This window comes from Arvicanthis niloticus, chromosome 1 (assembly GCF_011762505.2).
Source record: "Arvicanthis niloticus isolate mArvNil1 chromosome 1, mArvNil1.pat.X, whole genome shotgun sequence".
In the NCBI taxonomy this organism is placed as follows: Eukaryota; Metazoa; Chordata; class Mammalia; order Rodentia; family Muridae; genus Arvicanthis; species Arvicanthis niloticus.
The window spans coordinates 3,879,875-3,892,075 of NC_047658.1; the positions used below are offsets into that span (position 1 = coordinate 3,879,875).

A 12,201-nucleotide genomic window follows, 5' to 3' on the forward strand; every position below is an offset into this window, starting at 1 on the left:
TGTCCCTCTGTTCACTGCTGTACCGCTGGGGAGGCATGTCATGGGTGCTGATACACAGGAAGATGAAAGAGCCAGACGTCATTGAGACCACCACCATCCACTCCTCATAATTCCAGACTCTTTGGGGTTTTGGGGGGTGGGGTGAAGTGGTGAGGATTTTTTGTTTCTTCAATTTGAAACAGCATCTTACACTTTAACCCAGGCTGATGTTGAACTCCCGGTAACCCTTCTGCCTCAGCTTCTAAAAAGTTGGGATTACAGGCTGAGCCAACCATAGCCAGCAATTTGTGAATTTTTACAAGCATTGTCTCTCTTTGTCCAGTCATTGAGACAGTCTCTGGTTGGTCTGTCATTCTCACGCTAGCCCACCTCTGTGCCCCCCACCCATAGTCTCTGGAAACCCTTAATTCCATTTCATCCTGTCCCTACCAACTGCTTGAACCTAAGAGTTTAGGGTCAGCCTGGGCAACAGAAACCAGGCCTGCTGGTACATGCCTGTAATCCCAGCAATTGGGAAGATGAGGCAGGAGGACCCCTGTAAGTTTTGAGGCCAGCTGAGATGTACAAAAAAATAACTGTTTACATTGTGTTAGTTGTTAAGGTTCCAGACAGCCAACTGTGAATAAAACACAAACGCACGCAAGCACACAGGCACAGGAGTTGCTTCAGTTTAACAGCGATCTGAAATTTGATCCAGTTCTAGGCTTTCAGGGCTCAAGGTGAAAAGGTCACTGTATTCTGACCCTGTGAAACTCTGATGAAGGAAACAGACTAAGCAAGGAAACAAGTTTCTGAGCTGGACATGGTGGGTAGACCTGGAACGTCAGCATTCAGGGAGCAGAGGCTCCAAGCAAGTTCCAGGGCAGCCTGGTCTACGGAGCAAGTTCCAAGCTACTCCTGGCTACTTAGCAAGACTGTAAGACTGTGTGCCCCTCCCTTCCCCCAAACAGAAAAGCTTAAACATCTGCTTTAAATTGTAAAGAGGGCTCTTAAAATGCTTAAAATCCTAAAATCCCAGCCTTCTAGAAGCTGACTTTGGCAGGAGACTGAGTTTGAGGACAGCCTGGGCTACACATTAGGTTCCTGTTTCAGAAAGAAAGGAAGGTTGGTCGGTCATTCTCTTGTGGTGGCATACACCTTTAATCCCAGGGCAAGGGGCAAGTGGATTTCTGCACCCAGTCTGGTCTACATAGTAAACTCCAGGCCAGGGCTATATAGTGAGACCCTACCTAAATAACACAGACACGGTTGGGGGAGGGGGGGAATGTAGGGTACTGTTTTATTTTGTTATAAAATTTTTCATGCAATGTGAAGGAGACGAAAAGGACCAGGAAGCCCCAAGCACCTTTCACCCTATTTCCACCTACCATCAAAAGTGCCTAATGTTGCTGGGTCAGTCTCCCTAATTAACTCAATCTGCAGGAGCTGGATCATTAAGGAAGGCTCCTCGGACGGCGTCAGTGCCAGAAGAGAGTGAGCTGGGAGCAGCAGGGACAAAGAAAGGGGTTTCAGATAAAGCGAAAGGCAAGATCAAAGCCGGAGGCAGCAAAGAGATTACTGTGTTTGAAGTGCTGGGGACCTGGACCGGGTAAAATGGTGGGTGGGTCCAGAAAAGGCATCAGGGACAGAAGTTTGACTGGGAGGCTAGGTGTGAGGGATGCATATCTGTCATCTCAGCCCTAGGAAGCTGAGGCAGGAGAACTGCAGGCAGTTCATGAAAAGCACCTGGAGCTAGAGTGAGCTCCGAAGCTGAGGTGAGTTCCAGACTACACAGGGAGACTCTCAGAAACAAAGCAAAACACAACTTTTCGTTTGTCTATGGTGTAATGGGATTCTAGAGTTTTAGGTTGCTAGTGAGAAAAGCAGTTCTTTCGAGCACACGGGAAGGAGAGGGTTGTAGGGACGGCTACAAATAGTACGAAGTTATAGCCCTTTAAAATTACCTACTGGAGCTGGGCTGGCTGCCATATGCCTGTAATTTCAGCATTCAAGAGGTAGTGTTCAAAGTCATTTTTTTAGACCCAGGTCTTGGAAGCTAGCCTGAGCTACATGAGACCCTGCCTCAAAAAAAAAAAAAAAAAAAAGCGAAAAAGAAAAAAGCAAACACCTATAGGAGACTTTCTAATTGTGTTTTTTTGCACGCAAAAGCGGCCATGACTTCCTCTAAGAATGCAGGCACTACTTTGCCTCTGGACATTTGCATTAGCTAGTCGGTCTGCCAAAAGACTCCCATTCTAGTTGGCTCCAGTTCAGACCTGGCTTAAATCAGTACTTGGAAGCCCTTGCATAACCTCGGGCTGGAGCAGGCGTTTCTGGCATCCACGGCCTCCAGCTGTCTACCTCTTCCAGGTCTTGACAGTTGTATTAGTCTAAACAAATGTGGTTCGTCTTCCTTAGGCTGGGGGTCCAGATCTCTCGCAACGCAGAAACCACGTGCTGTTCTGGTACTTATCCTAGGTGACAGGGGCGTGAACTCGGTCTCAGACCTTTAGTTTCGGGACAAGGTTGCCAGTCCACTCAGCTTAAGTCTGCAGTCCCCTACACGCATGCGCTTTTCTTAGTTTTCCCCCTCCCCATCCATATGCTAATCACTGCGCTGGGAAGGACAGCCTCTCCCGGGAATATGCAAATCACATCCTCCAGTGCGGGAGGTCTTCCTTTGTCCCGCGCTAGGATTATGCAAATGAGCGAGCCTCCAGCCCGGGGATCCACGCCGAGTATTTAAGCCCCTTCTCTCCCCCCCCTACCCCGAGGCATTCCCCTATTTATAAGGCGCGTTCGCTGTACTGCGCACGCACGCGCAATTCTTGAAGCTTCTTCACCCTTCGGGCAGCGGACTGTACCAAGTCCGGCGGGGCCGTGAGCGGCAGACACCCCGCCGGCATGAGCTGTGCAGCCTGCGAGATTCTCTGAGTCCCTCTTCCCACCGATCGCCAGGAATGGTCCGTCTGATCGCGCACGCGCCCTGAACGTCTCTCGCCCCTCGCTCGCTCGCCCGCTCCCTTGCTGGCTTGCCCAGCCTCCCTAAACGCAGGCGCAGTGCCCGGGCGTGCAGCGGCTCCCGCAGAGCCGGAGCCGGGGCGGCCGGCGTCGGTGAGTGTCCGTGCTTGGGGTGGCGCGGGGCATGCTGGGAAGCGGGCGATACAGCCCCGCTGCATGACGGGAGCCCGCGGCGGCTTGGCAGAGTGACCAGCCCGAGTCTCCTTTGCTTCTCCCAGCACGAGGCTCGGGACCTACCACAGCTTCGCCTCGAGGCATTGTGGGAGCCCGTGGGCCAGGAGTTATGGGCCTGGGGCATTCTGGGAAGGGCCTGGGCTCCTGAAGGGGACTTTTTTTTTTTTTTTTTTTTTTTTTTTTTTTGTCGCACACGCTTTCCACCAGAAGCCTGACCGCTAGGAGCGTTTCTATACCTGGCGTTTGTAGAAGGTGGTCGTTAAAGGCCCGAGGCATCGTGGGAAGTTGTCATGGGGCATTATGGGAGCCGATCTTTATTGTTCGGTGCCGGGCTTGTCTGAGTCCTTGTCCTAGCTAGCGTTGTGCTGAAAGGTATCTGTTGTGTTCACTCGCACAGTGTTGGTTCACTGTTATGTGGGTGGGTGGGGTCTTGACCACTCTGTGCATTTGAGGCCACTGTGACTGTGACGGTTCCACGTAGGTGGTTTTGGACCCACAATATCGTGGAGTACGACCTAGAGTTTATAATTTACCAAGTGCTGAGTTCGCAGGGGTGCACCACCACGCCCAGCTGATTTTCACCTGTCGTAATGTTTCCATCTGATATCTGGAACATTCTGGAAGGAACTTTATATAATGTGAGTTTGGAAAGGGATGATTGTCCCCAAGTAACCCAAAGGAAAGTCCTGACAATCCCTGGTGTGATGGTCAACTAGAATAATAGTTAAGCCCAGTATGGTGTCATGTGCCTGTAATTCCAACACTCCGGCAGGGGCAGGAGGATTCGCTATTCTAGACCAGTTTTGCATTTTGGGTTTTTTGTTTGTTTGTTTGGTTGGTTGGTTTTTTCCTTTTTGTTGGGTGGAGGATCAGATCTCAAGAAGGGAGAGTGAGTTGGGTTTATGGAATGGCTAATCCCAGGTACTGCATGGAACACAGATATTAAATATTTAAAATAGAAACTTAATCAGTTGTCCTCAGTTTTTTTCTTTGCTAAATGGTGCAAGTTTTTCCAGAAATAATCTATTACTCCAGAATCAGAGGGACCCTACACCTGATGGCTCTTTTTTGCCAATTATTTCTCTGTCCTTAAAAGGCTGGATCTAGGTGTCTTTAGTAAATTCCCTATCCAGTGATACCACCCCTCTCCTCGAATTCCCCCAAGAGCGAACTTGACATTTGGGCTTTGAAAAGATAGTGTGCTTTCTGCCATTGTTTGTGTCCCCAGTGCCTAAGCCTTAGGCTTTGCCATATTATTAGTGTCCATATCTATAGTCCCAGTACCTGGGAAGCTAAGGTTGGAGGATTGCAAGTTCAAGGCCAGCTTGGACTGGATAGCAAGTGTCTACAGGAGACTGGAAACCATACTGTGGTTGTTTAGACCTTCCCTGCCTGGTTTTGCAAGGTTCTCTCTCAATGCAGTAGGAGGAGGAAGTGTGTTCATTGAAAGAAACAGGGATCATTGGAGCGAAGGAGATGTTAATAGGTGAGCTTTGCAAGCGTGAAAATGAACTCTCCGGATCCACAAAGAGGAAGGAGAAAATTCCAAATGGGAAATGGAGGATGAACTAGGACTTTCTCCCTCTGGCTATAAAAGGCCTGTGTGTGCCCCTACCTCCAACCCTACAGAAGCCTGGAGAGATGCAGGGTCTCAAATTCTATGTAGTCATCTAAGACTGCAGATTTACCAGCCTGAGGCTTAGACTGTAGGTGTAGACTGCCTACTTAATTCAAAGCATGGCTTTGGATTCTTGTTCAGCCACCAGTCTGAGGAGGTGACCAGTGTGATCTTGGGCTTTGGACAGCCTGCAGGTCTTCTCCTCGCTTCCTCTTCTGCTTCAAGGGAGCTGGTTTTTTTGTTTTTGTTTTTGGGTTTGTTTGTTTGTTTGTTTGTTTGTTTTTGATTCTGCATGTACCAATCAAGGCCTGGTCTCGAGAAGGAAAGAGACAAGAGAAGAAGTTGGGTCCTGTTTGAAGCAATAGGCAGAAAATGACAGATTTGAGTTCAAACCTAGGCAAGATTGACTTTTACAAAATTAGTGTAAGTTGACACCCAAAACACACCAGGCAGGGTGATGTTCCTGTGATCCTGGCACTTGGGAGGAAAAGAGGCGGGAAGACCTGGAATTCAAGGTCATCTGAGGCTACTTAGTAAACCTGAAGCCAGCCTGGGATATGTGAAGCCTTGTTTCAAACAAGCACAAATGGAAGGGTATCGATTCTGCTCAGTTGGCAGAGTGGATGTTTGCCTAGCATGCCTGAAGCCCTCATTACCATTTGATCTCTAACATTTGGGAGGTAGATCCAGGAGCATCTGGAATCTAAGGTCTGTCCAGGGCATTTCAAATCTTGTCTCATAAAAACAAAGCAATTTAAAAACATTTCCAGGCTAGCTAGTGTCTCAGCTGTACCAAGTGTTCTGTGTCCTTAATAGTCAATGATCTGTGACCCTTCTTCCTGGTAGTCCTCCCCTCAGCCCCAGACCTCCCTACAGCTAAAGGGTTAATGTCTGGCACAGGTCTCTTTTTGGACACTGGTGACCTTGCCAGCTAATAACTACCTTTAAATAACTTGGGATGTCTTCTCTCCCTACCTCATTGAATAAGACCCACAAGACACACTTGGGAGGCAGAGGCAGGTGGATTTCTGAGTTCGAGGCCAGCCTGGTCTACAGAGTGAGTTCCAGGACAGCCAGGACTACACAGAGAAACCCTGTCTCGAAAAACAAACAAAACAAACAAACAAACAAAAAAACAAAACAACAACAACAAAAAGACCCACAAGACAGTCTGTTGCCCAGATAACTGGAAGTCAAGGTCTCTTGGGAGACAGGGTCTGCAGAGTTGAGGCTCTGTACACAGTCAAGACAAAACAGAGGCCATCTTTGCCTCACCTCACCCCCAGCACTGAGCACACAGTCGTCTTAGAATGGGGACAAGTGTTATGTAAAAATTTATTGAGTCACCGCAGGCCTTTCTTTTCCCCCTGTCCAGCATCCCTCTACCTGCCAACATCCTGTGTTAGAGGAGCTTGTGGCTGGAGGTGTGACCGTGGGAGAGCTGGCCGGGGAGGGACCCTGCCCAGTCGCTGCTCTGCTCCTGTCTCTTGTCCCCTCCCCCCCGCCATGACAGAGACCCGTGAGCCCACTGAGACTGGAGGCTACGCCAGCTTGGAGGAAGATGATGAAGACCTTTCCCCAGGTGAGGCCTTAGAAGTAGCAGTGTTGACAAAGCTGTCATCCTGGGCTTGGTTCTCCTTGGGAAGCTGTGTAGAGGAGTGGCTGCTTGCCTTGCTACCAGCTGTTTTCTGACTAGAAGTCTTGGTGGGAGATGGCTCCCTATGGAGACTCTTAGGGGTTGCACCTTGAGTGGGTTCTCTGTCCTTGCTGGAGGTTCTAGATTGGCTGAGGGCTCTATCTCTGCTGTGGGTTCTAGAGTGGCCATGGTGGTTCTCCTTGCTGGAGATTCTGGATCTGCTCCGTGGTCTCTTCTTGATGGGAGTTCGAGACCGCCTGTGGGCTGTGTCTGTGCTGGGGCTTCTAGACTGGCTGTTCTCACTCTCAGGAATGGACATTTTAGACCGCCTGTGACCCTTCTTCTTGGTGGTTTTTGAGCGGCTGGGATCTTTCTTCTTGGTACTTCTGGACCGGCTGTAGCTGTTTTCCTCGCTAGAGGTCCCAGACCATACTTGGCTTCTTTCCCTTCTTGGAGGTTTCCTGGGGCTGTGACTTCTCTCCAGGCTGTGGTTGCTAGACTGGCTTTGTCTCATCTGGGTGGGCGTGCCTCTCCGGGTACGACTTCTTGCTCTACTGCGGTTTCTCTTCCAGCTGTAACTTCTCTCCTGGCTCTGGGTCCTCTTGCGACTATGACTTCTTGACCTTCTGGGGGTTCTAGAGCGGCTGTGACTCCGGGTCCTGCTAGGGGTCCTAGAGCGGCTGAGGCTTTGGGTCCTGCTGAGGCTTCTGGCCTGCATGTAGCTCCTGATCACGCCTGACATGTGAGTCAGATCAGTCAGGGTGTGAATCTGCTCCCTGCCGGGGGAAGTTACCTGGCTGTAACTCCTGGCTCTCCTGGATGCCACTGGAGACTTGCTGAAACTCTTGAAGGCTGTCCTATTTGGGCTGTAGCTCTTGGCCCTACTGAAGATTGCAGGTAGCCTGGAGCCAGCACGCTCAGTGTCTAAGGCTCCGTGCAGCTTGGGGCTCTTGGTCCTGTGCCTGATTCTAAGCCAGTTGTCGCTCCTTTCATGGGTATTGGGTCTAGGTCGGCTATAACTCTTGCCTCGGCTTTGTTTGCGGTGGGAAGTAGGGGTCCTCGCCTTCTTGGCCACACCTGGTTTGGCAGAATGGGTTCTCTTCCTGTTAGGAGTGTTGGCCCTGTGTGGGGATGTCTTGGAACTTTGGCTTCCCCTTTTGCCTGGAGTTCGCCCTCGGCTGTGTGTGTGTCTCTGCTGATACTGTCCCATAACTGCAGTCTTGCCTCCCTTCCGGCCCCTGCTGGCCTTCCTGGCCTTGGTCTTGGTGCTCACCTGACTGGATGTCCTTGTCTTGCTGTGGCCCTGGGACCTGCTGCTGGGCCGGGTTGAAGGGGCTGTCTTGGCACCCATTGCTCTGGCAGACTTGGAGCTGCTGGGGCTCATGAGCAGGTTTGGGGACTTGGGGTGCACTGAGGAGCTGTTCGGCACTGCCGCTTTGGTGATCTTTAAGGAGGCTGGAGACATGGGAGCCACAGGGACTGCCGTGGACTTTGAGGGTCCAGTGGATGCCAGAGCTGTGGGGGCTGAAGGAGCTGCGGGAGCCGTGGGAGCCGCAGTGGGCCTTGAGGGCCCAGTGGATGCCGGGGCCATGCTGCGCTTGGAGGATCTCTTTGATGGAGAGTGCATGGCGGGTGCAAAGGGGCTTGAGTGCCTGGCAGTCATGGTGAACATGCAAGATTTGGTAGCCAGGGACAACAACCAGAGGGCTCATCACAAGCAGCTTCATGACGTCATAGTGGGTACCTGAGGCCCCTGAAGCACTAGTGAGGTCAGACTTGAGAGAAGGAGCGGGGCTCTGGCACAAGGCTGGAGACGATTAGCCAATGGAATTAGAGCCACTCTGACTCAGCAGGGTTGAAAAGTGGAGCTGGGTTCAGCAAGGGCCTGCCTCAGGCCTGGGTGATGGATGTTACTGCCTGGGTGGGTGTGGTAGAGGAGCCCAAAGAGACACTGACAGCCTTAAGGGCCAGGGAGGCTCCATAGAGGTGATGACACTGAGCTGGGCCTCACAGAGTAGTTGAAGCTGCTGGTAGAATGGTGAACGGCCCTCATGGGGAAGCAGGAGCGAGCTCAGCCTGGGCTCACCATCAGCTATGATCACTTACTCTCTGCTAGACTTGAGGTGAGAACCCAAGATCAAGTCTGCCCTTAAGGAGTTCCCAGGTTGATGAGGGAGACATACTAGGGACCCACAGGCTCTAGACAGTGATGGGAGCAGCATTAGCCAGGGCCATCAAAGCAGTGGCTGTCCTTTGTCTGTGCTGGGCCCTGAAGCCAGGGTAGGAAGGGCCAAGTGGACACAGTGTAGGGCAGTTGCAGAGAGCCCTAGGCCTGAGATAATGTCTGTAGGAGGTGAGACGGTCACAGAATGGGTCAGGGACAAAGGCAGCAGTCTTGAGACAGGGAGAAGCACATTGAATACTTAGCGCCTGCTCTGGGAGTGGGGAGGGGCCTGGGCATGGATGTCATAGCCTTGAGGCTCACAGGGAACAGTGAGAGGGCAGGTGGAAAGATGACTGGCTGTCTAGGATGTCTAGAGCGGCTCACCAAAGAGGGAGCTTTGTCCTGGGGCCTCAAGGGGAAGGCAGGACTGAGCATCCGTAGCAGAGGGGACAACATGTGGGGGCCCAGTATCCATCCCACAGATGTGTGGGGTGCAGAGGGCCCTAGATATCAAGGCCACCACCCAAACCATCGCTTCTCTTGGAGACAGGAAGAAACATGAGCACAAGTAGTTGTTGAGCAATTGATTGGACTACAGGAGAAGCCAAGGCTGCGCTGGGGAGGGCTGCCGGGAACCAGTGACCAGTGTTGTGCTGAGCAGAGCCAAAGACGGGATTGGAGCTTGGTCTGCAGAAAGGGAAGGTAGATGCACCCTTGTGGTGTGGAGACAGCAAGGAGTCTGTGGTGAGGGTGAGGGCGGGTAAGGGGTGGCCCCTGAGCACCTGTTGCCCCTGTGGTAATATGAGCAGGGCAGAAACACCCTCACTGTGAGCTGTGGGAGGAGATTGCTTTGCAGCCCAGTGGGTTCTTCCAGCAGGCCGTTTTCAGTGTGGCTGAAGCAAGCAAGCATCCTGAGGACTGCAAGCTCCCTTGACCATGGAGACCCCCGCCCTGCGTGTGACCGTGGAGACCCCTGCCCTGCGTGTGACCCACAGCAGGTGCTCGTGTCCTCGCCACGCCACTGCACGTTTGCTCATTTAAAAGCTTTTGTTAGTTTATTGATTGATTTAGTGAGGGTGAGTACACTCTCATGGATTCAGGAGATCACAGGCCAACTATTGGGAGTTGGTTCTATCCCTCTACTCGGTGGGTCCTGGGAATGAAACTCAGGTTGTCAGACTTAGCAGGAAGCACCTTTACCACTGAGCCGTCATGCCAGCCATTGATCATGTTTTTAAATCCAGACTCATCTATATGTACTTTTATGTCGTGAAATTATAGTCATGTATCTGTACTTAAAATTGAGCATTGTAGTTGACTTTTATATTGAAATGGAAATTATCTGTAATCCCAGCACTTAGAGGCTGAGGCGGGATGATGTTGAGTTGAAGGTCAGTGTGGGATCCAGCGCGAGCACGTGCGCGCGCGCACACACACACACACACACACACACACACACACGCACACACACATGCGCACACACACACACACACACACACACACACACACACACGCACACACACACATGCGCGCGCGCACACACACACACACACACACACGCACATGCGCGCGCACACACACACACACACACACACACACACACACGCACACACACATGCGCACACACACACACACACACACACACACACACACACACGCACACACACACATGCGCGCGCGCACACACACACACACACACACACGCACATGCGCGCGCACACACACACACACACACACGCACGTACGTACCCATGTACACACACGCATGCATACACACGTGCGCACTCGCGTGTATACAGGTGCACACAAGCGTGCATGTACACACGTGTTCTGTTTCCAAAAAGAAAAGCCAAATACAGTGCTGCTGCCTGTAACCCAGCTTCTGAGAGGTGAAGGCAGGAAGATGGGGCGTTCAGAGCCAGCTCTAGGCCACACGAACCTGCCTCCAAAGAACAAAACAAAACAAACAGAAAGGCCAGGGAGAATGCTGGCCGTGCAGGTGTGAATACAGGAGTTTGGATTCCCCAGCACCCAAATAAAAACATAGTGTGGAGTGTGGTCTCTGCACCTGGACTGCCACCCTGGAAGGCACAGACAGCCCTGTCTGATTAGTCATTTGCTGAGCTCTGGGTTCAGTGAGAGACCCTGTGAGACAGCAAATGATTAAGGAAATCACCAGCTTTGGCACTAAACCAACCAAAACAGACCTTCCTGTCTACTGCTCAGCTTCCTAATTCTGACACTTGTCTTTCTGGAATGGTCTAGGGCGGGGCCGTTGCCACCTTTTGCTTTCTGTGATATTGTGTGACTGCCGGTGAGAGCCATGGCCACGTTGGTCCAGGTGCTGCTGTGAAGAGCAGGGTGAGCGCACGTGCACTGTCTTTGCCCTCCACCGTACCCCGGTGCCCATCTGTCTGATTTAGTTTGAGACAGGATCTCATTCTGTAAGCCCGCTGGCCTGGAGCTTGCAGTGATTCTCCTGCCTCAGCCTCCTTGATACTGTCATTACAGATGACGGACACAACTCTTGCCAGGTAGTCATTTGCTAGATGTGTAGATACATTGCATCTGTGTTGTGCTAAGCTGTCCTGCCCACGCAGTGAGCTTGAACGGGGCTCGGGGGGCAGCTGGATACAGCCCTGATGCCATGTCTCTCCTACCTGCCCCAACAGGCCCGGAGCATTCTTCTGACTCTGAATACACTCTTTCAGAGCCCGACTCTGAGGAGGAAGAGGAGGAAGAGGAAGAGGAGACCACTGATGACCCTGAATATGACCCTGGCTATAAGGTGAAACAGCGCATAGGTGGGGGCAGGGGTGGCCCGTCCCGCCGAGCCCCCCGAGCAACCCAGCCTGCTGGCCCACCTGCACAGCCTTGCCAGCTCTGTGGCCGATCAGCACTGGGAGAGGCCCCACCGGGTACCCCGCCTTGCCGACTCTGCTGCCCTGCAACAGCAACCCAAGAAGCCCCAGCTCCTGAGAGCAGGGCTCTTGGGGAGGAAGAGGAGGAACCATCTCGCACTGGGGAAAATCAGCCAGCAGCGGGGGATGGGGATGAAGATGAGGAGGAGGGGGGTACCTACCACTGTACGGAGTGTGAGGACTCCTTTGACAACCTTGGGGAGCTGCATGGCCACTTCATGCTGCATGCCCGGGGTGAGGTTTAGGTGGGGCCACCAGAGAGCTAGTAGAGGGGTAGGTGGGAGCAGGGGCTGAGGAAGCTGGATTGGGGGCTGGGGGCCTGCCCATCTGTGTTGTCATAGCAGTAGATTTGTGAAGGGCCGAATAAAAGCCAGATTCTGTGTGCTGGCCCCGAGTGTGTGTGAGCTGTGTGAGTGTGGCTGAGCGTGCTCCATACCAGCATCCCTCTGCTTCCACTTCCTGTGTGCTGAGGTTACTGGCATGCACTGCCCCTAGCCAAGTGTGTGTGCTGCCGGGGATTGGACCCGGAGCTTTGAGCATGTTACACAAGCACTCTATCAACTGAGCCACAGCCCAGCACGCTGTGCTTGGCTTAGAAACAAGGTTTTGTTGGCTTTGAACTTGTTTCTCTTGTTTCAGCCCTAGAATCACAGGTACAAAGCCACCATACTTTGCTAGGAGTACTGGG

The 12,201-nt window shown here is 52.2% G+C and overlaps 1 protein-coding gene across 3 annotated transcripts; it reads left to right on the plus strand.

The window, feature by feature from the left end:
- Window positions 1-2,950: 2,950 nt before the first annotated feature.
- Znf428 (zinc finger protein 428) lies at window positions 2,951-11,902 on the plus strand. 3 transcript variants are annotated; one of them, XM_034486459.2, is made up of 3 exons: window positions 2,951-3,093; window positions 6,168-6,374; window positions 11,265-11,902. In XM_034486459.2, the coding sequence occupies exons 2-3, from the start codon at window positions 6,299-6,301 to the stop codon at window positions 11,756-11,758; spliced, it is 570 nt and encodes a 189-aa protein (XP_034342350.1). In that variant the 5' UTR covers window positions 2,951-3,093; window positions 6,168-6,298; the 3' UTR covers window positions 11,759-11,902. The 3 variants fall into 3 exon arrangements, with proteins under 3 accessions (XP_034342350.1, XP_034342352.1, XP_076785595.1); XM_034486461.2 differs by having other exon boundaries at window positions 11,304-11,902; XM_076929480.1 differs by lacking the exon at window positions 2,951-3,093 and adding an exon at window positions 3,417-3,546.
- Window positions 11,903-12,201: the final 299 nt, after the last annotated feature.